Source organism: Coptis chinensis, chromosome 6, assembly GCF_015680905.1.
Source record: "Coptis chinensis isolate HL-2020 chromosome 6, ASM1568090v1, whole genome shotgun sequence".
In the NCBI taxonomy this organism is placed as follows: Eukaryota; Viridiplantae; Streptophyta; class Magnoliopsida; order Ranunculales; family Ranunculaceae; genus Coptis; species Coptis chinensis.
The window spans coordinates 49827998-49854729 of record NC_141461.1 but is presented as its reverse complement, the minus strand read 5'-3'; the positions used below and the strand labels follow the sequence as shown (position 1 = coordinate 49854729).

The following is a 26732-nucleotide window of genomic DNA, read 5'->3' as shown; positions in this document are numbered from 1 at the left end:
GAAAAAGTTTAAAAACTGATGACAAGGAACTGCACCATATGTAGTCTGCTATGATCTTTTTAGTGGAAAAACTACATGATACAAAGTTTAAGAAACTGATGAAAGAAAGCGGACAAGAAACTGCACCATATGTAGTCTGCTATGATCTTTTTAGTGGAATCAGTAAAATTAAGGTTGATGAGGTCTGTAATGAGGGACATGATAGTATCATACTTTACTGCATTTGTGACTAATGTCTGATTTTGGATTTTTGGTAAATTAGTCGATGCAAATATAATATCATGCACGCCTTAGGGATGTGGCTAGTTTGGTTGTTTATTCAGAAATGTGTAGTAGTAGGTTAGTGAAACAGAGTTATTCTGATATAACAGCACTTCTAGTACATCCTTTAATGTTATGTTTGATTTGTATCTAATAAGCATCATTTTGGAATCACTGCAGTCTATCATTAAAATTTGTTGTTTTTTCATATCCCTTGTATTATTTGTGTGACAGTAGATTGAATGGCAAAACTTGTTTTTCAGCAGAGTTCTTTAGTAAGTAGTGTACTTGCTTGCTTTCCACCAAATTTTACAATCTAATGTGTATTTCAACATTTAATGTAGGTTGGAGAAAACAATTACAGGCCTGATTTGATGAATGCTGCACTTTCTAGGCTGAGTGCTGTTTATAGGAGCCTCAAGGTCAGCAAGTCTGGTGTGAAGAAGAGGAACAGGCAAAATGTCAGGATCCCTGGAAGAAAATGAGAGAAATTATAGTAAGTACTTTGAGTTCGATTTGTGAGGGACCTTGTTATTCTTTAGTTTTTCTTTGAAGCCTATGAAGGCATGGTATGCAGCTTTGTAATGTGGTTAGAATACCTTGTCTGGTACAAGGTATTTGTTGTTTTCTAAGAAAAATTATTGAAGTAGCTTTGATAATGAGAAAATGAGAAATGAAACCCTAGTATTCAGTCGCTGGTATTAGTAACACCCTAATACTCATTGACATCCTTTACACGAAATAGATACCAATTAATTGCTATTATTCCCTTCTTTTTTTTTAACCAGGTTACAAAGGAGGAACTTACAAGCAAAGAGGAATTGGCTGGTTTCAGGAAGCATGTGACCAGTGATCAGCTTGGCAGCTCACGACTTCCTGGTGTGCTTGAAATCAGATGTGTTTGTGACTACTCATGGTGGAAACTTTTCAAAACTCATCATTGGAGCATGTAAAAAGAATGTAAAAAGAGGTACATGGGTCACCAGCTGAAGTCCATAAAGCCAGACAAGGTGCTCATGTCCAAGTCCTTTGGGAACCCTTCCATGGGTTGGGCAACCTTTGTGGAAGACGTTGTTATGCGTTATGCACCAGACTTGAACTGGTTTGCCTGAGGTGACCTTCCCTAACTATGACCTATGGGAGAACCCTCACAAGTTTCCTGACAGCAACAAACTTTAGTGAAACCTAATGTCGGTCCTTTCTGGTTGTGTTGGACAGAGATCCTGGTGGAAATTTCGAAGAAGGATGTTCTCACTTGGATGCATGTGGATTCACCAACCGCTCACAGTCTGCTGATTGATTGACCTTTTTCTTTTAGGACGCCTATGTTTTTACGATTGAATTAGTAACATTTGTTGTGTATATTATGTGTGATTAATGATCACAAGTTACACACTGGAAATTCGTCCACAGAATTGTTCTCATGGGATGATGGACGAGAATGAGAAATTTTTGCATAATTTTTTGTTGGACAAGTCATGGATTGACAAGGATAAAGGGAAGAAGAATCCTTATAATGAGGATTTACTTATATTGTCAGAGGATGAAGAAGAGCTTGAGAAGTAAGAGAGATATGAGGCTGGGTTTAATTTTTCGGTAAAGAAGACGAGTTACTTGGACATCCGAAAGACTAGGGTGTGGGTGGTTCTGGTGATGGGTTTTGGGCAGCTAGAGAAAAAGTCTTAAAGCTCAAAGCGGAGAAGAAGGATGTTGATGTTTCGGTCAACAGTGAGCACGGAGGGGAAGACCTGGGGAAAGTAAAAAGGAAGAAGAAGCATAAAATCCCTCTTCAGGAGAAGGTTGCTCTCGATAAAGAATTAGAGGAGTACTACAAGTTGGACTATGAGGATACTATAGAAGACCTTAAAACACGGTTTAAGTACACCTCTGTTCCCTCTCGAAGGTTTGGATTAAGTCCTGCTGAGATGTTAATGATGGATGAGAAAGAGTTGAATCAATATGTGTCTCTGAAAAAGCTTGCTCCTTACAGGGAAAAGGAATGGAAGGTACCCAGTAATAAGAGGTACAGCCAGAAAAATGAAGAATAGGTTAGGTGGGGAAGGTGAAGAGCCGAAGGATAAGAAAGGTGGTAACAAGCATAAACGCAAAAGTGATGGTCTTGAAACAGGTTCTGCAGAGAAAGTGGAAACCCTAGTGGATGAATCAAATGGTGAAGTGGGTGGTATGTCTAGGAAGAGCAAGAGTAGGCGCCATCAAGCAGAGCTTAAACTATCACATTGAAGACTCCTAGCGTATGGAAAGATTCCTTCTTCATCTCCATTATTTTCCTAGTGAAGTCAATTGTTCCCTTACTGTGTGTTTGTTCTCACTAGTGCTAGTAGGAGCGCAGGGATGAGGATTTAAAACTAACGCACGCGTTCTTTATATTTTTTTTCAGTTTGAGCGGTTACCGGCGCACTGGTTCTATCTTCTCACTGCATCAAACGTTTTTATGCTGATTCGATGGGAACATTCAAAGATGATAAATGAGGTTCAAATGTGAACCACCTTTTGGTGTTTTGTATGTGGTTTAATTCAAGTTGTGAATGGTACTGAGTATTTGTTGAGACCTGATATTAGCTTGTTCTGATTGCTTAGTACTTTGACCTAAGGTGAAGTACTTAGCAAAATTTTGGGAGGTGGTAGTCTTATCTTCTCCCAAACCTTATAATAAATTTTCATGTTTATTTCCAAGTTCTTATTAGTTCAATTTTTCAGATTTTGCAAATAACGCTTCAATCGTCATTTGGTATTCTACTAGACTTAGTCATCTGTCACACAGCTTAAACACACTTAATTTTGCAGGTCCAGTACTATCACTCTCTTTGTACTGTCAGCTAATATTTTGGAGGGTAAGAAACCGTTTCTATTGTGGTTGAAAAAGAAACAATGTCACAAGGTTGATCTTTCTTCTATACTGAACATGCACATAGTTCTGAATATGTATGTTTCACTGTGGGACGTTAGTTCCTTGTGTATTCTTAGTAATTTGTTGGTGTCTATCAAAAAAACCAAAAAAGAAAAAGAAAAAGAAATAATTTTCAGCTGATATAACATAGAAGCCCAAATGCAGAGGCTCATTCCCTTGGCAAAAGAATAAGTATAAAATCGGATGCAGTGGAAGATGGTGAACATGAAGAAGGTACTCTTCAAGAAATAATCAATGTCAAGGTAAATCAACTTCTTTTTTGTCTCTTTCTTGAATCATTCTAATTTGTTTTATTATTCTCAATGGAGTCTGTGATTGTTTCAAACTAGTAGAATAGTAGTGACCCTGTAAAGACTAAGTAAGGCAATGAGCTGATTGAGGGCCCACATCTTAATAAACAAACTAGTACTAGCTACACCTTCATGAAGTTTTATTTATCATATAAACACTTTCAGTAGACCCTGAACTTAAGTCACTTGGATATATGTACTGTCGTTTATCTTAAACAAATGTTCCTTAACTGCTACAAGTACCACGACACATACAAGTATACCGTGGAAATTTACATTTAGTGGAGAAAAAGGCAATCCCGTGGGAATTTACATTTAGTGGAGAAAAAGACAATCCTGTGGGAATTTACATATAGTGGAGAAAAAGACAAGGTTAGGTATAATGTAGGAGCGGTTTGGGAGCATATTAGCACTCTCAATGCTTAATCTTTGCAAGAGTAGTTACATAAGGAGTGGTGCATGAGAGTTTGGGCTAGTGGTTATTATTCTTGAGGAGATAGAAGTTCCCTCTAAAGGAGCAGAAGTTAAGTTAACAAGGCCCTAAAAGTTCAGTGACAGTGGTTTTCACGCTAATACAAGCTCACAGTCTTACCCTTGCACAATCTTAAGACCATATCTTGTAGGAGTTCCTCTCATTTGTAGTGATGTAGTGAGAACTATTCACCCTGTCTAGTCTATCATTGAGTAAGAAAAATCAGTAATTAAGTGTTTTTAGTTTTCCCTCGCTTGATTACATAGAGAAAACAACGAATGAATGAGAATACTATCTGGGCGGGGAGGATGCCTGAACAAAGGACATTCTGGGAATCACAAATCTTCCCCACCACTCTAAGCAACTTCACTTTCAAATAACTAAGACTCTATGAGGTATACTACCAGTGTTCTAAAAATCGGCTTAGGTAGCTTGCCTAGGCCTCTAAACGGTGAAGAAACGGGTCAGGCCAACTAGATAGTCAAACCACACCGGATCAAGAGAGCTTAGTTGAAGACGATGCTACTTTTGAGCCGTTAACACTTGGCGACTTGCTTAGTAGAGAGAGCTAGATCAAACTGACTGGTTTGTAAGCCCCTTCTTGATCGCGAAATACCAAAGGAAGAAGGCCCTTAGGTTTGTAATGCAACCTTAGTAGTATAAACAAATTCCTCTACATAATTTTGTTCTTCAGATGTTTTTCAACTCATGGATTTTGAATAGTTCCTTTGTTGGGAAGTGTGTAACGTGATGTTTTGTAGCTGTCCGTGCTGTTTATGTGATTACCTTTTTGTTCTTTGTTGGCTGTTGTACATGTCAGTTCTTATCTTTCATATATGGTACATATTTACTTTTCTTATCTTTCATATATTGTACATATTTACTTTTCTTATCTTTCATATATGGTACATATGTGGTACACATTAATTCACTTGTAGTATCATAAAATTGAAACATGTTTTGTGCCTTTGTCATGGCCTTGTGCTCCAATGTTCTGAGTTTGGCGCGCGTGTACTCGATGCTTGCAGTTGCCTGCTTTGGGAAAGCTTGCATCCCTAAAGTTCTTGTTTTGAAAAATTTGGTGTCAGTAATTAAACACGTTGGATGTGAATTTTATGGATTTGGCACTGATAGTAATAGTTCCGCTGGTGCAGGTTCAGTGAGACAAGTAGTAATATTTCCAAATTTAAAGAAACTCTGAGTTTTGGGGTATGGATGTGTGGAAGGAATAGGATATTATCCCTTTCCAAAACAATAAAGAGTTGTACTGAATTCTTTGGGGACCCCTACATGGGCTGGGCAAAGTTTGTGGAAAAGTGGAAGACGTTATTTTTACACAGCAGACAAGGACTGGTTTTCCTAAGGAAGCCATCCCCAACTATGACCTACCAGACAACCCTCTCACCCCCATGTATGTGTAAGTACTACACATACTTCCTGACAGCAACAGAATTTAGCGGAACCTCATGCTTCAAGGAATAATATAATGTGCCTCCCTGAGCCAGATTTTCTCCAGGGTATATTGATACTGGTCCTACCTGGTTACTTCTGTGGAGTTGGAGATACCAAACTAAAGTTCAAAGAAGGAGATGTTCGTGAAAGCACCCCACTTGACCCTTTTTCGTCCAGAGACCTCTGTGTTTTTTACCGTTGTATTTGACATTGTTGTGAATATTATTTGATTAATGATCGTGTTGAAGTTATACACTGGAGATTCGTCCAGCAAACAGTTCTTAAGGGATGGTTAGTGAACTTACAGCAGAAAATGTTGTGGCCAGAAAATGTTCTTTTTGTTTTTTCTTTAATATATTTCCAACTTACAGAGCCAAAAAAAGCAGAAAATGGTAGCCATATCTACCGTAATCCAAAAGCAGGCGAGCGTACACCATTTACAAGTTACGGCTGACTTACGAGTAAGGTTAATCCATACTTAGGCGGGCGAAGATATATTAAATCCTAGAAGCATTGTTAAGAAGGCCGAGGGTGTTTTATATGCAGCAGAGATGCATGAGGTGTTGAGACTTAAAGACTTGAGACACGACCCAATCCCAACATTGCGACTGCGAGACTGTGTCAAGTATCAACTATCAAACAACACGACGTGGCATATATCTAACCTTATAGAGGACTTTAAATGGACTGTCCGTGAACAAGTTAATAAGCGTAAATTAAAAAATTGTTAAATACACTATATAAACTACCCCATGAACATGTACGTTAGGAAAAAGCCTGATAGAAAGCATAATCATTTTTCGTATTCCAATCTTCATCAAAGTAAAACCAAGTAAAAGGCACATGGAGTTCTTTCTTTTTTTTTTTTCTAGGAAGTAGGGATATTGTCTTGTAGTTTTCATTGTCCCTTTTCCCCCCTAGATTGGAAACTGTACTTACATTTTCAAGTTCTCGTGTTATACTATTACTATGTTTTCTACTCTGTGTTGTCATCATTTATGTCCACCAAAATCTTCAGTCCTAAAATCTATTGGTCAGTTCGTTGAGATAGTCTTCGACTCATTGCATTCGATGATTAGAGTATCAGACAACCTAGTGAACCGAAAACTTCAAGCATCTACGCATAATAACTTGCCCTTGTCGCTACGCTCAGATTGACTATGAGATGAGGTCCTTTTCATGCCGATTAAATATGCCTCTTTCAGTTCTGTCCAGTTTTCCCTCCTTCAGTTCTGTTTAGTGTTCCAATCTATGCCAAACGTATTTAGCCTGCCATTTCAACTTCATCCGTAGTCATATATTTCTTGATTACTGCATTCTGCTTTTGATCAATGGACTGAGTCACTGATACCTCTTTCAGTGTGCTGAGTCATAGTTAGAGTTCTTGCTAATCATGCTTTTAGAGGAGTTTCGTCCTTGGACTTACCGCACGCAGTCAGAGATTATTTGGTTATGGCCAAAGAATTTCTGGACTGCCTATACCTCTATACTTCTGTTGCAAGCGTTCAGACTCTTGCTGCAGCTGTACTGCATTCTTCATGGAAGACATTATTTTTTTTGAAATCATTTTCCTCAAAATCACTCTTTGCTATTGGGTTCCTGCTATTGCAAAAGAGATTAATGGTGTATGTGTATCATATATGGTAGGGGGGTCCTTCACCCTTAGTTTTGTTTATGTTTCTTAGCTGTCTACCCTGTTTTTAGTCTTTACAAGCTAAATAAAGTACAACTCGACTGCATTTTGTTGATCTAGATAGAGAAAAGAAAAAAGAAATTGGAATCTAGTTGGGAGTGAATTGCCAAGGATTTACATGAGCATGCACTTACAAACAGCACATAATATCCTCACCATAGTTCGGGATTTCGAAATTATTAAAATTCCGACAAATCCAAAAACCAAAATTCATCAAATTTCAACCCCTATTATATTCGAAATTTCAACTGATTTTGGAATCATCCATATTTCGATTCTATATTGGTTTTTCCGGTTTTTTGAAAAACTGAAATATTGAGTGGAATTCCAACGTTTCGTTCGGAATCACGAACACTGATCCTCACACATCTATCCTCTTTATTAGCAAAAAAGTATGTATCAAATATGTAGTATATACAAGTTGTTATCTGTAGCAGAATGTATACATTCGTATGTACAGAACGATTATCGGCCTGCCACTCAAAAATCGGCTAATCTCTGTCACTACTTCATACACATCTAATAAAGAGGGGATTAGGATGCGTTGTCAAAAGCCCACTGTTGACACACGAGACTCCCGTGGGAATGAGTCCAGAACACTATTGAACTGAATAACAGCAGTGTTGAATCAAAGTTCTGCATATCGAGAATATCTCACCAGTTGTGTAGTTGAGAGGTAATACTTTTCACCATTGGATGGTATTCCGTGAGAATGTACTTCTTCGCTTTCTCCGAACCAGGTTGCTCCAGCCACTCATCATATACGCTCTTGACCAGACGATTATCAAAAGGGTCGGCAACCAATACCTGTCACAGATTAGAAATTGCAAAAACCAAATTATCAACATGAATGACGGCAGTAGTAGCATGGTAATATATTAAAAATGACATGTATCTTAAATCCATTGTGCACAGAAGGATAAGTTAAATCATTTATCATCAGTGCTTGCGTCTTCCGATAAGCCCACAGAAGGATAAGTTAAATCCTTTGTGCATATGTAACAACCAATGCATACATCATTTCTTGCATTTAATTTCCAACAAAATCTGAAACTGCAGCTACATTAAAAACAAGGTAGGACAATCTTGTATAAACACGTTCTAGTGGAGGGGTTAGGGAAGCTAGAGTGTGAAGGATATTCCCATATAGCATAGAGATCAAGTTGCAAAACCTTTTCTTTTCTTCCCATAAAAAAAACATGAAATGGAAATTACATTAGAAATATTACATCAACACCAAGAGAATTGGCCAGATGCTAACTCACACATAGACCACGACCTGAACACCCCCAGTCCCGACAGACACCACAGACTCAAACAACCCACCTACAGAAGCTACACACAACAACAGAAGCATAACCAAACAAAACAACTCAGCCTCGGAAGGCCAAAAAAAACAAACAAACAGCAAAGTGAACCCATGGATCCACCACCAGGCCGGAACTTAACAGCAGCAGTATCAAATCACCAATAAAGCACAGTATTTCACCACCCTTACCACTGTGCCTACTCACCATCAGTCACCTTCATCAACCCCCTTGTCCTAACTCCTAAGTCTGCTTTAGACCACTCCAAGTCAAGCTGAGCTTCATCGACACTATCAGAATCTTCGTACTCCCTATCCTTCCAAGCACCCTTCTTTTATCTTCTTGCAGCCTAAGTTCCCTTCCATTTACCATTTGGAGTACTTTCCCCGGTGCTTTTGTTACGCTTATACCCCATCTACTAACAAAGTCATGAAACTGCTCATCCATGCAATTACTCTCTTCCCTGCCTTGATTACTTTCGAGTTGAAATGTTGAATATTAACAATAAATGGTTAACTTATGAGCTAAACCTGGGGGAAATCCCAGGAAAATGACCTCATTCTTTTTTTTCATATGGTAGACCCAAGTGCATCCACTATAATCATATACAAAAGTCACAAAGTAACGGTATCCAAACAAAGAATTGACAGGGGAAGGTCCCCAATCATCAGTAACGCTCATGTGTCTAGAGATTCTAGGGTGAGTCGTCAAACCTTAGAATCACCATAGTTCTGTCTAGATCTAATTGCTGGAAATCTGCAGAAGTTGCAGAATAATCTAGAAACAGATAGTTACACCAAAAGTTTCATGGCTGGTCCTGAGGAGTCATCCACCACTAATCCTATCTGAGAAAAAAATCCAGAAGAAAGTCTTTGATCACATAGTTCTCATGCAGACCATAACCCTCAGTTATGTATCACCACGGTAAAGCTTGATGGAACCAATTACCTTGAATGGAAAACATCTGCAGAAATGTATATTGGTGGAAGGGGCTATGATGATTATCTCACTAGAAGTACCCAAGCCTCCTGTTACAGATAAAATGTACAAGAAGTGGAACCGGGAAAATCTTACGGTGAGTTCTTGGTTGATTCATTCAATGCACCCTTCTATCAGCAAGGGATTTATGTTCTTAAAGACTGAGAAAGAAATTTCGGATGCTGTGGCCCAAACGTATTCTCAGAAGGGAAACTTTGCTAAGCTTTACGATTCGACAGGGGGAGTTGTCCTTGATAGCATATTTTAATGCTTTGAGTAAATGGGAAGAGATCGATCATTATGAGGACTATGCTCCTGTTTGTGCAACCGATATTGCTTCTTTAAAGTCCAGGACAGAAAGGAGTCGAATCTATAGGTTTCTTGCAGGTCTAAATTCTAGCTTTGAGTATGCTAGAGTTCAAATTCTTGGGAGACAACCTGCCCCTACCAGTCTAGCAGAGGTGTATGCATATATACAGGGGGAGGACAGTCGACGCACTGCTATGCGTGTTCGAGAAGAAAATTTGGAGATACCCATGATAGATCGGCTCTCTCTTCTGCGACTCAAAAACCTCCTCCTGGTCGAAGAAAATTTGGCCCTAAATGCGACCATTGTGGTCGTAAATCTTCATCCTCATCTTCGGAATACGCTTTCTAAACAAGGGTCCAACTCCAAAAAATACACACCAGTTCGGAGTACTTCTACAATAGCAAATGTTGGACATCCGGAAATACTGATTTTTCCGAATCTGATTTGGAGAGATTGCGTCGCATGATGGCTCAACTTTCAGGGCAGCCTCCTACACCCATGCCCACTTCTAATTTTGCCCATACAGGTACACCATCTGCCCTTACTGTCACATCCAATCCAGGCAGTCCCTCTTGGATCATTGATTCAGGAGCATCTGATCATATGACGGGTATGTCTTCTGCATTCTCTAATTATAAAATCATTTCTGGAACATATTCCTCCATCTCTGGAAAAGGCGATGTTCATGCCTCTCCATCCCTAACCTTGTCCTCAGTTTTACATGTCCCAAAGTTTGCCACCAATCTCGTCTGTCAGCAGCCTTACTAAAAGTTTTAACTGTAGTGTCACATTTTCCCCTTCATATTGTGTGTTTCAGGATTTGGAAACGAGGCAGACGATTGGCAATGGTCGGTGGTGTGTATCTGTTGGATCTCACAACACCTTCCGCACATCAGTCCAGTCTCAGTAGCAGTATTAGTGTCAATAAAGAGCAGTTAATTCTTTGGCATATACCGGCTAGGTCATGTTCCCCATCAGTCCTAAAGCGCGCGCTTTATCGTCTGTTTCGGTTGATAATTTTTATTGTGATAGTTGTTTCCGTGCTAAACATTGTCGAACAGTTTTACCACCTAATGAAAATAAAAGTGTTGTTTCGTTTCACATTGTGCATTCTGATGTTTGGGGGCCTTCCCCTGTCAATTCTTTGTTTGGATACCGTTACTTTGTGACTTTTGTAGATGATTATAGTGGATGCACTTGGGTCTACCTTATGAAAAAAAAGAATGAGGTCATTTCCATTTTCAAAGATTTTCATAAAATGATTGGTACTCAGTTTGATGCTAAACTGAAAATTCTTCGATCCGATAATGGGGGGGGGAGCATCTTGACTATGGGTTAAGGGATTATTTTTCTGAACATGGAATCCTCCATCAGACCAGTTGTACATCAACACCTCAATAAAATGGGAAAGCAGAAAGGAAAAATCGTCATCCCCTAGAAGTCGAGCGCGCCCTTCGTTTTGGTATGAATGTCCCAAAGTCTTACTGGTCTGAATCTATCCTACTAGCTTCATATCTTATCAATCGTATGCCATCTCGTGTTCTTAATTTTCAGTCCCCAATATCTCTTTTGTGTCCTGACCGTCCTACTTTTGTTGTTCCACCCAAAGTCTTTGGTTGTGTTTGCTACGTCCACATTCGTTGTCCTCACTGAGATAAGTTAGACCCAAAGTCCCAAAGGCATTAAGATGTATATTTTTGGGGTATCCTTCCAACGAAAAAGGATATGTGTGTTATCATCCTGGGACTCGTCGTTGATTTGTTTCAATAAATGTCTCGTTTGTGGAGTCTATTCCTTTCTTTGATATCCAAAGCCGTCTTCAGGGGGAGCATATTTGTAGAGAAGAGAGCTCCATTCCTCTGCCAATACCAGTGCCAACATCTGATTATCCTGGTCATAGTCTCATAGAGATGAGAGCTCCATTCCTCTGCCAATACCGGTGCCAATATCTGATTATCCTGGTCATGCGTCTAAAATAGACAAAAGCAGTACTACTTTGCAAGTTTACAAAAGAAGAGAAAAGAAAAAACAGGTCACCGATCCAACGATCCAACGCCATCCAACCAACCCTCAAATCCTGATCCAGGTATTGTTCTAGATCTACTGCCCTCCAATCCTGACCCAGGTAATGTTTGTCTCTAATGATGTCTCTATTGATGTTGTTCCTACCAATCATGTACCATCTGATATGGACAATAGGCCCGTTGCAGTCTGCAAGGGTTTGCGTACAAAACACCCTATAGATCGGTTTATCTCATACAAAGCTCTGTCTCCCAAGTACAAGTCTTTTGTTGGTGCAATGTCGTCAATTTCTATCCCTTCCAGTGTCGCAGACGCACTTAGCCAACCACAATGGAGGAAAGCAATGATGGAAGAAATGCACGCACTTGAAAAAAATAAAACTTGGGACCTTGTACCTTTACCAAAAGGAAAGAAGCTAGTTGGGTGCAAGTGGGTCTTCACAGTGAAGTATAACCCAGATGGTTCAGTGAATAAATACAAGGCACGACTAGTTGCTAGAGGATTTACTCAGACATATGGGATAGATTATCTAGAGACTTTTGCACCTGTGGCGAAGATGAAAACAGTCCGGGTGCTTCTCTCGTTGGCTGCAAATATGTCATGGCCCTTACATCAATTGGATGTAAATAATGCATTCTTGCACGGAGACTTTGTCAGAGGAGGTCTCTATGAGGTTGCCACCTGGTTTGAAACTGGCAGGGAGTGACAATTGTGTGTGCAAACTGAAAAAATCCCTGTATGGATTGAAACAGTCTCCACGGGCTTGGTTTGAAAGATTTAGCGAGGTCGTCAAAAAGGCAAGTTACTCACAAAGCCAAGCTGACCATACTTTGTTTGTGAGACGCCCATGAAGCAATATTACGGCATTGATTGTGTATGTGGATGATATTGTCGTGACAGGGAATGATCCATCAGAGATAACCAAACTGAAGACATTCTTATCCTCACACTTTGAGACTAAGGATCTTGGTCAATTGAAATACTTTCTGGGAATTGAAGTTGTTAGATCACAGCAAGGAATCTTCATCTCTCAGAGAAAGTATGTGTTAGATCTATTATCAGAGACCGAATAGACCTGCTGAATTGCTGATACTCCTATAGATCAGAATCATCGCCTAAATCATATAGATGGAGATCCCATCCAAGACACAGAGATGTTTCAATGACTAGTGGGCAGACAAATCTATCTATCTCACACACGCCCTGATATTGCTTATGTTGTTAGTGCAAGTTAGTGCAATTAGTCAGTTTATGCACTCACCATGAACACCACATCTTGAGGCGGCGCAAAGAATGCTGAGATACCTTAAAGGCTCTCCTAGTCGTGGAATCCAATATAAGAAAACTAAACACTTTTGAGTGGAAGCTTATAGTGATGCTGATTGGCAGGATCTATCACTGATAGACGGTCTACAACAGGTTATTGTGCCTTTGTGGGAGGCAATCTTATTTCTTGGCGGAGCAAAAAACAACCTGTGGTTGCTAGATCCAGTGCTGAAGCAGAATTTAGAGCAATGGCACATGGAGTGTGTGAGCTTTTGTGGTTGAGAATATTAATCGGTGAATTGGGAATTCATGTGCAAGAACCAATGAACTTTTATTGTGACAATAAAGCAGCAATCAGCATTGCACATAATCCGGTCTAGCATGACAGAACTAAGCACATCGAGGTCGATCACCATTTCATCAAGGAATAGCTTCAGCTGAAAGTGATTTGTACCCCGTATGTCAGCAGAACAGACCAGGTTGCAGATGTACTCACTAAAGGGGTTGCCAAGAGTTGCCTACAAACTGTGATTGGCAAGTTGGGTTTGATAGACATCTTCCACCAACTTGAGGGGGAATGATGGAATATATATTTCCAGCATAACATATCATATCATATCTTGTCTGCTTTCCTTATTAGTATTATGTCATGAGTTGTAAACAATATTATAAATACAAGATGATGGGAGAATGAACATTCAAGTTCTCTCCATCTGTCTTCATTTAATTTCTTATTTCTTCTTCTTACTTTTAATTTTTTTATTGCTGCTTTCAAGTTAAAACACAACAGTTGGAACTTCTGGATTCAAACACAGCCTTAATTTAGAAGGAGAAATGGTGTCGACTTGACACCAACCTGTTATCAGGAATTGGAAACAACCACCAGTCTCAATAGGCTAAACTGTTCAAGCAAGACCAAAGCCTAGAGTTAGCATCTCCCGGACAAGAAACTAGGTTCAAACTAGGTTCTGTTGGAGTAAATTCATATCCTCCGAGAAACCAAGCAGAATAGATTCTTCCATTCCCGCACACCCACAGACACAATATGTCTCAAAGATACAGTTACGAAGAAATAGACTTTGGTGAGAATTAAACCAATAACTAAACATTTGGTCCGGCCTATGGCCGAACTTGCTACATAGATAGCTAATGACTCAAAAGCCTAAAGTCTATTTGAATAAATAATATATGTATATTGATAGCTAATGATTCATTGCTTATAATATATGTATACTTTGTTTGAAGGGTTTATGTTTTTCTAATTTTTGAGGGGTTTTATTTCTAGTTTTGGGTTATTATTGTTCATTTTGCAATAAGTTATCAGGTTGCCGATGAAGGAGTATGGGACCTAGTAGCACCTTCTGGCGAATGCTTGCGTCGCGGGTTTTCTCTAGACCAAAAGATTGGGAGTTATACTGATCCTATCAATTATTGTTCAAATGTTGTTGTCCTAGCAACATGACACTCTGGCCAGAGCCTATTCCAGAGGATTCAACGATAGATACATTTACCAAGTCCACAGATTCACCAAGGTTTAAAACATTAAGCTCAAAATCAGATAACCATCAAACAATGTACAACATTGGCTAAAAGGTTGAGCTTCAACAACCAAGTTAAGCAAGCTACTCAGTAATCAGTAAATCATACTGAAAGAAAGCCTGTAGCAGAATATGAGACAATGGGTTGAACACAATCAATTCAACGAATATAGGTAAAACAACACCACTGTAAGAATGTTTCTATGACCACCATGGAAATATAGCCAACATAGAATATGATATGTTCATTGAACAGCCGATTAAAAGACTCCAGTGAAAATCCCTTGGAATAACAAAAATATATAATAAAAGCAACTTTCAACATATAACTTGAACATTTTTTTGTATGTCTGCAACATAAATATTTTGGCACACTTCGTTGTATATGTCAGGAGTACATTAATGAGTCAATCGCAAAGAATAATTTTAAGCGTCAGTTATTTATTATTTCAATATTTTATTTATGACTATTATTGAATGAGTAAATTACCTGAATTCCTAGACATTATTTCTTGGCATTTGGTTCTTCATCCTCTTGTTTGATTTTAATGTGTTGCTTTTCAAAATAGTAATAGAATATGTGAGATGTATACCAAAACGTAGCAAAAAAATCAGACTTGCAACAAAAAACCTCACTCAATTTTAAGCTTTAATTTAAGTAATAAAGGAGAGTTTTTTGTTTTTCATATTTTGCCTTTACATTTGAATATATGCAAGTACTTTGTTAATGCAAATTTTGAGATGTCCTCATGTCTTTACCAAGACCAAAGAAGAATGGGAACAATTGGAATGGCTCGTTCCACCATGCATGTGTGAGAAGCGCAATTAGCACTTAAACGTGTAACTACAACTCCTTTCTGGGTTGGATTGAATAAACCTATGGCTATGCGAGCAATTTAAGAAATCAGTTCGGAACCTCCCCAACGATATTTAGGCTACATTAAGCGCGCACGGGGGGTAGGAAACCAAAAAAGTACCAAAATCAAATTTGTTACAATTTTATAAAAAAAATAATTTTAGTTCCCGACTCAACCTCTGACCATTTGTACTTAGACTTCCACCTTCAGCATGACAATATCTAAGGGTCCAAATCCTTCAAATTTCATTTAGTGAAAATGTAGTACCCTTCAAATTTCATTTAGAAAAATGTAGTAGATAGATTTGTTCATAGACTAACTCGTTATCATAGAGGGATAGAAGAGAGGTTTAGACTGAAAAAGAAGAAGATAACACCGGAAAGCTTAATATAAATAAATAAAAAGAAATAAAGAAAAAAAGAAAGAAAGTCAAGAAACCCTATCCTGTCCCTAACTTCAGTTTGCATAACAAAATGTACACTTTTTGATTTGCATAATACTGTTTACTATTAGGGCGTGAGATTTATAAACATGGCCACCATGTGGCACAATTGCAACAAACCTGTGTTTTTGTCAAATGAACTAATTTTGAGTACTTTTCATAGGTTATATAACTCGATTGTTAAACTTAAACTTAGAACCAAATAACCATATGACTGGGATTCATATGTTGCATAAAGATCTTTAAAAAATGAATGTAAACCGATACAAATAATAGGAGAAACATTTCATCGAATAAGTGCAAGGACAATCAAATTTTAAATACAACGCCATCGTAACAACCAACTCAAAATGAAAAAAACAGTGAATTTATTACTTGAAAGGTTGAAATAGGGGATATGATATTGGTTCACCATGATAAATCATTTCAATGCATGATCAGGGAAATACAAACTTTTGTTCTTACCATATTAAACATTTGTTAGAAGACATTCCATTAGAGATAACCCGTTGACTACAAATCCTCCTCATCGAGCTTCGTATTGTGACTCTATGCTTTCTACAAAACGTGAGTAGACACTGAAACATGATAAAGTCAAGTAATGCTGAGATATGTAGAAAGAGGGAAATTCCTTTTTACCTTTTCAAATTTCTAATTTTCATGAATAAAGTTTGTATATGTCAAAACCCTGCATTTCTAGACATTACATCCAGATCCCTCCGATAATCACAGGAATTTTTCATTAATGAATCCTAAAACCCGATCAAGTTTAGAGGTATTCAATAATCACAAGATATCTCATCCCCGATTTGCTTAAAACATCCATTAATGAATCCTAAAACCCCCAAAAGCAAAGTTTAACTAACATGTGTGAGCCAATAATATGAAGATATCTCCAATTATATTCCAAATTAAAATAAAGTAAAACATGAACATTATTTCCAAACTAAATCCCAATCGTGAATCATAAAAATATTGTCTAATGTACCCATGAAAAGCTTTGGAAATTAATAACTAACACCTTATGGGTTTGAACCCATGAATATCTACTACAGAATGTGGGGGCTTTAGGGTCATTGGTTACTAAACTCCTCTTAAGTTTATATCATTCTCAAATAAAAATATAAGGAGGTAAAGTAGAACATGAATATTTTATCTCAGAATGTGTTGTAACCAATGGCATCTCTCGGAATCATGAATCATCACGGATCAAATAGATGCGTGGCGCAATATCCAAATCCACCCAATTGGGCTTCAGATTCTTCAAAGAAACTACTAATGTACAATTTTTTACCATGAGGAAAAGAAACCAAAAGCTCAGGGTGCTATGGTCAAGAAATCTATGGGAAAACCTATATCATGCAAAATTTCCTTGCACGTTGCACAGGAGATTCCATTCATCAAGTAGTTCGATTCCCATTCATCTTGCACTCTTCGACTCCATTCACCTAGGGTAGGGTAGTATAAATATTACTCTTTCTGCTCCAAACGAAAAACAAAAAAACCTTTCGGAGGAGTTAAAATATTTTACTCAACATACTTGCATAGTCGTAGTTCATATTTACCACATACTTTCAAGTGCCGGATTTTAGTGTCATAATCATAAGTGCTTGTGATTACCTAAAACGAACTTTGGGGTCTAGATGAATAATCTGTGTCAAGTTGAGGGGGCCAAAACTACCTTTTTCCTGAGTAATGTCTATGTTGATCGATCGACCAATATACCAAATAATCAATTTGATTGGAAATAATGAACATTGACAAAAAAAGGATTAAAAAATAATGTAAACTTGATGACCTAAGGAAATTGCACTGCTTTCCTAACCATAGCTAACATTATAATTTTGTTGTTGATACTGTCCAAATATTATGGACTTATTATCTGTTGGAGGCAGAGCCAGACAATTGCAATGACAATAATCAATCCAAGTCATCTTCGCAATAGTTTAGCTGAAAAGAAATTACATTGTTTTCCCAATCATAGCCAACATTATAGTTTTGTTGTTGAAAGCTTCCTAGTACGGACCTATCATCTGTTGGAAGCATAGCCAGGCAGACATTATTAGGATTAGTTTGTATCCATGTATTCCATACGGGTAATGCCATATCTGCATCTTTGAAATGAAACGTTACCGATTGAGAGGGCAAATAAGCAGTCCTATATCATAGTTGAAACGATTTATGTGGATGGTCTACTCTGACATAATCTACTTTTTTGACGATCTCATCGATCAATATATTTAAGCCGGTCCTGTTGAGATGAGTAAATTCTACACCTGAATCAATGAAAACCCCTCTTGTTTCATTATAATCACCTTTCAGACTAAAAGTCCCTTCTAGAATAGGAATTCTCGAGCCACTGATACTTATGCCTTCTAAGTCTATGAAATAACTTGAATCATCCAAATTCTTAAACGGTAGGAGTTTTGAACCCAGTTATGGAAGTGGCCTTGCCGAACTTTATATATCCTGTCGTAGAATAAACATCATAAAATGCAAAGCAATATGCAAATTGCTTGATAGCCAATTGCATTTGTAATGGGCATGCTTCCGTTGTCGCATACTCAGATGTAGAAAATGATTAATAACATATTATTCCTTGTAACAATTCAGCCTTATATCACATTCAAATGGAAAAGAAAGTACGTGTGAAATACATAGCAAAATTTGAAAACATGGTGCACATTTTTTAATATGTAAGTGTAGCAATAAGAGTCGTCACAGACCCACAATCCCAGTTCTAAAATTGGGAAGAGTAAAGGGAAGAAACACAAAAAGAACAAAACTATTCAGCTAATCGCTCATAATAAGAATTCCACAAAAACATGCCAACAGAATACACATCATACATGGCTGAATCGTTGCTTGACAACCAAATCCACAAAATGTAATCTTCAGTTTCAAGCCGCTCACATCAAGGAGTTGCAGGGATAAGTGTAGCAGGATGCCTGGTAACAGCAGCCAGAATGTCAGCATAACCCACGACCCCAACCAAACTTTCCTCATCCTCAGCCTCAGTCACCCATACATGAGTTGCCCTGTGTGACAACATCTGAGCCATGACTGCTGCCAATGAGCTTGTGACCTTGCATGTCAAGGGTGCACTGCGTCCCCTATACATGCTCCTTCCCATGCCGAAAGTCGGGCTTGTGAGGCTGCTAAAGAATACAATACTCCTACTGGAGAATTTTCTTAGTCTTGCACCACCAACCCTGCATTATCCTCGAGGGAATTAATAGAAAAATCAGGCAGACTCCCTACCTTCGTATGATAATGCTAAATGAATTTTCATAAGTAAAACAAATGCTTAAAGAATGTCGATACTCCACCAAATATAGAGCCATGTAGTATGCTAACATAGCGCTCAGTTAAAGTCAACTTGGATCGAAGATGCTGAATCTCTTCCATGGCCAATGATAAGATAATTTTTTATCTATCTCTCTGCCAATCGTCCTGGTTCCTCATCTTGTATTCTTGCTTCTTCACCAATAAACTCCAAAGCATCCTGGAAGTCCTCATCCAGTGGTGGCCACATCACATTGCAGGGAGCATAACTGTCAGCTGTATTACCACTTCCAAGAGCACCACTCCTTCCTGTTCCCGATGCCCAAAGCCCACATACAACTTGGAGGGGTTCAACAAACTTAGAGCCATATTCATTACACGGAATCCACAGAGCAGAGAGCGCATCCCCAACATCAGTAATAGGTAATTAATACCTGAGAAGCATCAGAATCACGAACTGTATGTACCAATCGAGAACGTCTAGAATTTTGGGTTTCCCATCTGACGTGAGTTTTAAACCATCTGCAGCTGGATCGACACCCGAAGCGAAAACCGCGATGATGACAACACAACCATCGATTTCTTCTTTATAGTATCAATCAAGTTTTTCCATTGTAGTCTATGTGATTCTGGAACCAAAGCTTTTTGTGAACTACAGCAGTTTGGCAAAAAAATCAAACCAAGACAACAGAACCATCTGCATCAGAATCACATAATGTATAGTGCAAATATAGATATGGTCGTTTAATATCCAATGCATAAAAAAACAAAACATATTATTGGCAACAAAGGAATATAAAAATACGATAGCATACAGGAAACGGGCACGCGTTCTCAAACTCTTGCTGCTCTCTGCAACACAAATCAAACTCATTGGTGTGGTAATAGATGCAACCTGCATAAGCATCCATTTCCTTTGTGCAAGTCTGCTGAATCATACCTTCAACAACAATATTTCTTTATTAATACTAAAACAAAGTAAGATGATTAAAAAAAAGATTATAATGTATGTACCAATCGAGAACGTCTAGAATTTTGGGTTTCCCATCTGACTTGAGTTTTAAACCATCTGCAGCTGGATCGACACCCGAAGCGAAAACCGGGATGATGACAACACAACCATCGATTTCTTCTTTATAGTATCAATCAAGTTTTTCCATTGTAGTCTATGTGATTCTGGAACCAAAGCTTTTTGCAAACTATAGCAGTTTGGCTTCCACCCTGTTTGAATGGCATCCCCATGAGTGCAAGTGATGGGTCAAACGTTTCTACATCTGAGAGACAATGATCTCTGTTTGCACCACCAATCGCAAACAGTTTTCCATGTAAAGTAGCTCCTGCTAGGTTTCCTTTTTCAACACTTAACGAAGGACATGAGGTCCATTCATTTCTGAATGGACTGTAACATTCAACTTCATAAAAGGAGCAAAAACAGAAGTCAATGCCTCCTAAAAAAAGAATTTCGAATATACCTTGAGAAAATGATATAACTAACTAATACCTGTGTCATACCAAAGATCACGATTTCCACCACCAAAAATGTAAATGTGACCATCCAACGCCGCTACTGCGGCCTGCGAACGATAGCACTCATTGGCTGAAGAGATCTGACAATGTCTTTAGAAGGTTAATAACAATCCACAGCAGATAGAAATGAATTCCCGTCATACCCTCCTAATAAGAATATGAGTTCTTCACCGCAATCCACTGAAATCCAGAGCGTGTAATTTGAAATCAAGGGGTTCTTGAGTTAGGAGGAGAGCAGAGGGAGAGAAGTAAACCAAGGGCATCATAACGGATCTCTGGGAAGACACCTTGCTCTTGCATACCAATGCTATAATTTCCATGCCCATCAAAACTGTTCGGGCTGACACCCTGAAAATCCCTTGTCCTAGGAAGCCATCAAAGTAAATGCTTTTATCACTCTATCATCCTTTTTGACCTCGTTTAATTTTGGAAGAAGAGAAGAATAATAGAGAGGGTTTGAAGAGATGAATTTTTTTTTGGAGAGTTGGGAGTGTTTTGTAGAATTGAAAAAAAATTTATAGAAAGAGGTTTTTATCTATTTTGGGTTACGAACAATTGAAATTGCCAAAAAAGGGCGTATAATTCATTTTTTTATGTAAAATCTGATGTGTCAGTCTTAGAGAAAAAAGATGGGCTGATGTGGGTCACTGGGAGCATTTTCCACTACTCAGTATTAATGGTCTTTGATGGGATGCGTAAATCCGGGTTTGACATGGATTTTGATTAGTGTCATCAACTTGAATAGTGTATGAGCCTTAATTTAGAAGGAGAATTGACGTCAACTTCACACCAACCAGTAATCATGAATTGGAAAAAAACCACCAGTCCCAATAATCTAAACTGTTCAAGCAAGACCATAACCAATAATCTAAACTTAGCATCTCCCCGCCAAGAAATAGGTTCTATCTCAATTAATTTGTATCCTCCCAGAAACCAACCAGAATAGATTCTCCCGTAAGTTACATGGACACGCTGTGAGGGACTAATATACACAGCCAGTGTATATTATACGTGTCCAGCACAACTCATCACAGAACTATATCAAGACCTCATCACATAAAGAAATTTCCAAACTTTAATTATCAAATCAATCACTTTAAATGTACTCATACTTAACCATTCTCAGCGTGGAAGACAAATAGTTTCGTCTTTTCAACCGGCATAGTTTCTTCCCAAGCAAGATTTCCATTCTAATAACTCAATAATTGAATTAAATCTTACCGATAACCGCTTCTGTGTAAGGGTAGGACAGCGTCCCTACACAAAATATTAGTAAGTCCTACCCTCCTAAAATTGAAAATTAGAAATTTTTAATATACATATTTAGCTAATCTATATGTATTCAAACACAAGTCCAAACACGCACCCGCACAACCAAATCAATTTCTCTTATTATCTAAAATGATTAATTTTTTTATACACCCACCCTTTAGTACCTACTCCACAATTTGCACTCCACACATTTGCCAAATCACACATACCTGTGTGTCTCTCTCCCACAGAGTACTACTATATCACAGCCATCTCTGGGCTTTCCATACACATAATCACAGCCTCTTTGGGCATAAAAACTCAGGTCATTCATGGCACATTCGGGTCATTCCCGCCACATTCAAGAAATACCCATCTTAACACTAACGGGCCATTCATGGCGCATTCAATGAATGCCCTGAGTCATTCCCGCCACATTCAAAAAATACCCAACCCTACACTACATTCTTATACACTCAAGGAATACAACTAACCCGCAAGGCGAATACCTTTAGAGGATGCTTCTTTGAGGATTTTGTTGCTAGATGGGATTCGGCACATTTTAAATGTTTTAGACAATCACAGGTCATGATATCTCATTTCCAAATCTAGCATGTCGGGGTTTTTAAAGCCGTTTTTCTTCTTATGGTTTGTTTCATCGCATTGTAAATATTTATTTTTCGATTGTTCTCTTGTAATGTAAGGCCTTCTTAGCCTATATTTATTTTTATTAATGGAATATCACTTTTACCGAGCAAAAAAAAAAAAAAAAAAAAACTTGGTCAACAAGTCAAGGGGTTGACTGGTCAACAACAGTCAACATGTCAACAGGTTTCAAACCCATCTAACCAAAACCAAAGACTAAAGCCCAAAAGTCTTTAGCCGTCCCAAATTAACTAAACAAAACTTAAGCCCAAAAGTTTATAATCCGGCCCAAGCCCAAAATCTTTAATCCAATCTAACTTAACTACCAAGACTGACAGCACCAGATCATACTCTCGGTCATCTCTTTCAATAGCCCCTCCACTGATCTTGCCGAATAGCATGACCACCCAACACCACCAAAAAATTCGGTTTTGCTCCCCATCAAAAACCCAACTAACCCTTTGGTATAAACAAAACTCAATTCCATTACTTCCCTAAAATCGAGTTCGACTCTATTGCTTCAACAGTACCCAATCAAACAACAACCAAATATCAATCACTTAACCCCCCGATATCAACCAACTACCCAAGCTTTAATAGCACCCAAACAACCAAAACACTGGGTTCGAACAAAACAAACTCATATACGTAAAAGAACGGCACAGAACAATCGGCAGAAAAAAACCCATATACCCATATACTCGATCGGCAGTATAATAACATTCAATACCCATGAATTTAAAGAGAACAATATGACAGAGCATGCAGAATAACATAGAACGGCACAGAATGTCTAAAACTTATCGACAGTTTAAACATTCTAATACTAACACAGTTATATATAATTAGTTTTATCAGTAAAGATTGGTTTGACATGTATGCATAATGAAACAGTAAACCCTTTTTGTTTCGATAGAAAACTTTCAATAAAAAGTTCAGTGAAAGATAAAAATGTACTCACTCGTTAAACGGAAACTTGTTTGCTGTAAAACCCGAGACCGAAAGCGTAGTGCAATCTTCCTCCTTTTCTCAGTAGATCTCCAGCAAAACTTCTCTCTTTTTACTCTCTCAAACTCTTTTTTTCCTTTCCGTTTTTAAAACTCCCGAAAACAGGGAAGAGGGTTTATCCTCTTTATCCACGTTTCCTATCTCCAACTAATCTTTATCCTATTTTGTTTTATTTTATTTATTCTTTTCTTATAGTAATTAGGAAATATAAAAAAAAAAATAAGGGGTGTTATAATATACACACTTTAAAGGAATCTCATCCCGAGATTGGTAGAGGGTCAGAGAAACGCTCAAGGTGCATCTGTCTTACTTTTTTTTCAAGTTCCCAAGTCACGTTATTTTCCCTTTCGCTCCATTGCACTTTCACTAAGTTTACAATCCTCATCCTAAGGTGTTTCATATCTCTCTGTCTACTATCGTGATAGGCCTTACCGTAAAAGTTACGTTATCATTCAACTCTAACTTCGCTGGCTGAACAACCTGGGTAGGATCTTTCACACATTTCCGTAGCATAGACATGTGGAAGACATCATGTATCATCGCCAAGTTAGGTTGCAAAGCAAGGCGATACGCTAGACTACCAATGGATGCAATTATCTCATACAGTCCAATATACCGTGGACTTAACTTTCCTTTCATGCCAAACCTCATAACTCCACGCATAGGGAAAACCTTCAAAAACACAAAATCACCTACAGAAAACTCAACCCGTTAGTTTAGAATTGGAAAGTCTAAGTGATCTTCGGACCCTTCCTGAGTAATTCCTCAATTTGCACTTCCATTTCCTCCAATAGCTTAGGCGCCAACCTATAAGCCGACTTTGAAACTGGTGCAATCCCTGGTAGCAAGCCTATAAGAAACTCCACCTCCCTTTTGGGTGGCAAACTTGGAATCTCCTGAAAAACATCTTCGAAGTCTCTCACTACTTCCACATCGCCGATATCCCTCGTAGGTATCTCTATAGAGCACAGAAAACTAGACATCACAGAGGCCTCCTTACTAACACAAGTGTGAATCAACCTCGGCATGCCAGGTGTATTCACTATAACTTCCCTCCTCGCACAATCCAAGGTAACATGATAACGAGTCAACCAATCCATTCCAAGTATGAAATGGAAACCCTCAAACCCCAAAACTATCAAGTCTACCACAAAGACATGATCTAAGAACTACAACTTAAAATTTTTGCACTCGTCATATAAAGTAACAGAACCTCCTAATGGTGTTTCGACACACAAAGGTTTAGATAGAGGTGCAGTTTTAAAACAGTTGGTGAGATACCCCGTTTAAAAAATCCTCCCCAAATACCCCAAAACTATGGTGGTCTCAAACCACAATTTGAATCGATATTATAAGGCCTGAACCTATTCGACTGCTTGTTCTCAAAATGCATTTTGGCCAACAAATCCGTATCTCAGGTTCAACTTCCTAATTCCCCTCGTGTCTTTGTGGTAGACTTGATAGTTTTGGGGTATCTCACCAAATGTTTTAAAACTGGTATCTCACCAAACATTTTAAAACTACACCTCTATCTAAACCTTTATGTGTCGAAACACCGTTAGGAGGTTCTATTACTTTATATAACGAGTGCAAAGGTTTTAAGTTGTAGTTCTTAGATCTTGTCTTTGTGGTAGACTTGATAGTTTTGGGGTTTGAGGGTTTCAATTTCATACTTGGTATGGATTGGTTGACTCGTTATCATGTTATCTTGGATTGTGCGAGGAGGGAAGTTATAGTGAATACACTTGGCATGCCGAGGTTGATTCACACTTGTGTTAGTAAGGATGACTCTGTGATATCTAGTTTCCTGTGCTCTATAGAGATACCTACGAGGGATATCGGCGATGTGGAAGTAGTGAGAGACTTCAAAGATGTTTTTTTAGGAGATTCCAGGTTTGCCACCCAAAAGGGAGGTGGAGTTTCGTATAGACTTGCTACTAGGGACTGCACCAGTTTCAAAGTTGGCATACAAGCTGGCTCCTAAGCTATTAGAGGAAATGAAAGTACAAGTCAAGGAATTACTCAGGAAGGGACCGAGGATCACTTAGGCTTTCCAATTCTAAGCTAACGGGTTGAGTTTTCTGTAGGTGATTTTGTGTTTTTGAAGGTTTTCCCCTATGCGTAGAGTTATGAGGTTTGGCATGAAGGGAGAGTTGAGTCCGCGGTATATTGGACTATATGAGATAATTGCATCTGTTGGTAGTCTAGCGTATCGCCTTGCTTTGCCACCTAACTTGGCGATGATTCGTGATGTCTTTCACGTGTCTATGCTACAGAAATGTGTGGATCCTACCCAGGTTGTTCAGCCAGCGGAGTTAGAGTTGAATGATAACGTAACTTTTACGGTGAGGCCTATCACGATAGTAGATAGAGAGATGTGAAATACCTTAGGAGGATGATTGTAAACTTAGTGAAAGTGCAATAGAGCGAAAGGGAAAACGACGTGACTTGGGAACTTGAAGATAAAGTAAGACAGATGCACCCTGAGCTTTTCTCTAACCCTCTATTTTGAATCTCGGGACGAGATTCCTTTAAGGTGTGTATATTATAACACCCTGTATTTTTTTTTTTATATTTCCTAATTATTATAAGAAAAAAATAAATAAAATAAAACAAAATAAGATAAAGATTAGTTGGAGATAGGAAACGTGGATAAAGAGGATAAATCCTCTTCCCTGTTTTCGGGGGTTTTAAAAACGGAGAGGAAAAAGAGAGTTTGACACAGAGAGAAAAAAGGGAGAAGTATTGCTGGAGATCTACTGAGAAGAGGAGGAAGATTGCGCTACATTTTCAATTTCGGGTTTTTTACCGCAAACGAGTTTCCGTTTAACAAGTGAGTAGATTTTTATTGTTCACTGAACTTTTTATTGAAAGTTTTCTATCGAAACAGAAAGGGTTTCTATTTCATTATGCATACATGTCAAACCAATCTTTACTGATAAAACTAATTATATATAACTGTGTTAGTATTATAATGCTTAAAATGTAGATAAGTTTTAGACATTCTGTGCCGTTCTATGTTATTCTGCATGCTCTGTCATATTGTTCTCTTTAAATTCATGGGTATTGAATGCTATTATTTTGCCGATTTAGTATATGGGTATATGGGTTTTATTCTGCCGATTGTTTTGTGCTGTTCTTTTACGTATATGGGTTTGTTTTGTTCGAACCCAGTGTTTTGGTTGTTTGGGTGTTGTTA

At 38.2% G+C, this 26732-nt stretch overlaps 1 protein-coding gene and 1 long non-coding RNA gene across 14 annotated transcripts in view; one reads left to right on the top strand and one right to left on the bottom strand.

Annotated features, from left to right (window-relative positions):
- The first annotated feature begins 7460 nt into the window (after window positions 1–7460).
- On the top strand, window positions 7461–13712 carry LOC147493406 (uncharacterized). Its single transcript, XR_015199483.1, has 2 exons — window positions 7461–10302; window positions 10510–13712. It is a non-coding gene; the product is annotated as an uncharacterized LOC147493406 (long non-coding RNA).
- A 4771-nt stretch (window positions 13713–18483) lies between these two features.
- LOC147493405 (protein NAR1-like) overlaps window positions 18484–26732 on the bottom strand; it is a 30006-nt gene continuing 21757 nt past the window's right edge. For 7 of the 13 annotated variants that reach the window (XM_086567610.1, XM_086567611.1, XM_086567620.1 and 4 more), the window contains 3 exons: window positions 20604–20709; window positions 20117–20514; window positions 18484–20042 (listed from right to left, as the gene is read on the bottom strand). In XM_086567610.1, the coding sequence (XP_086423736.1) occupies window positions 20249–20514; window positions 20604–20709 (372 nt within the window). In that variant the 3' untranslated portion in view covers window positions 18484–20042; window positions 20117–20248. The remainder of the gene's footprint in view (window positions 20043–20116; window positions 20515–20603; window positions 20710–26732) is intronic. The other 6 variants (XM_086567615.1, XM_086567614.1, XM_086567618.1 and 3 more) reach the window with 6 other exon arrangements.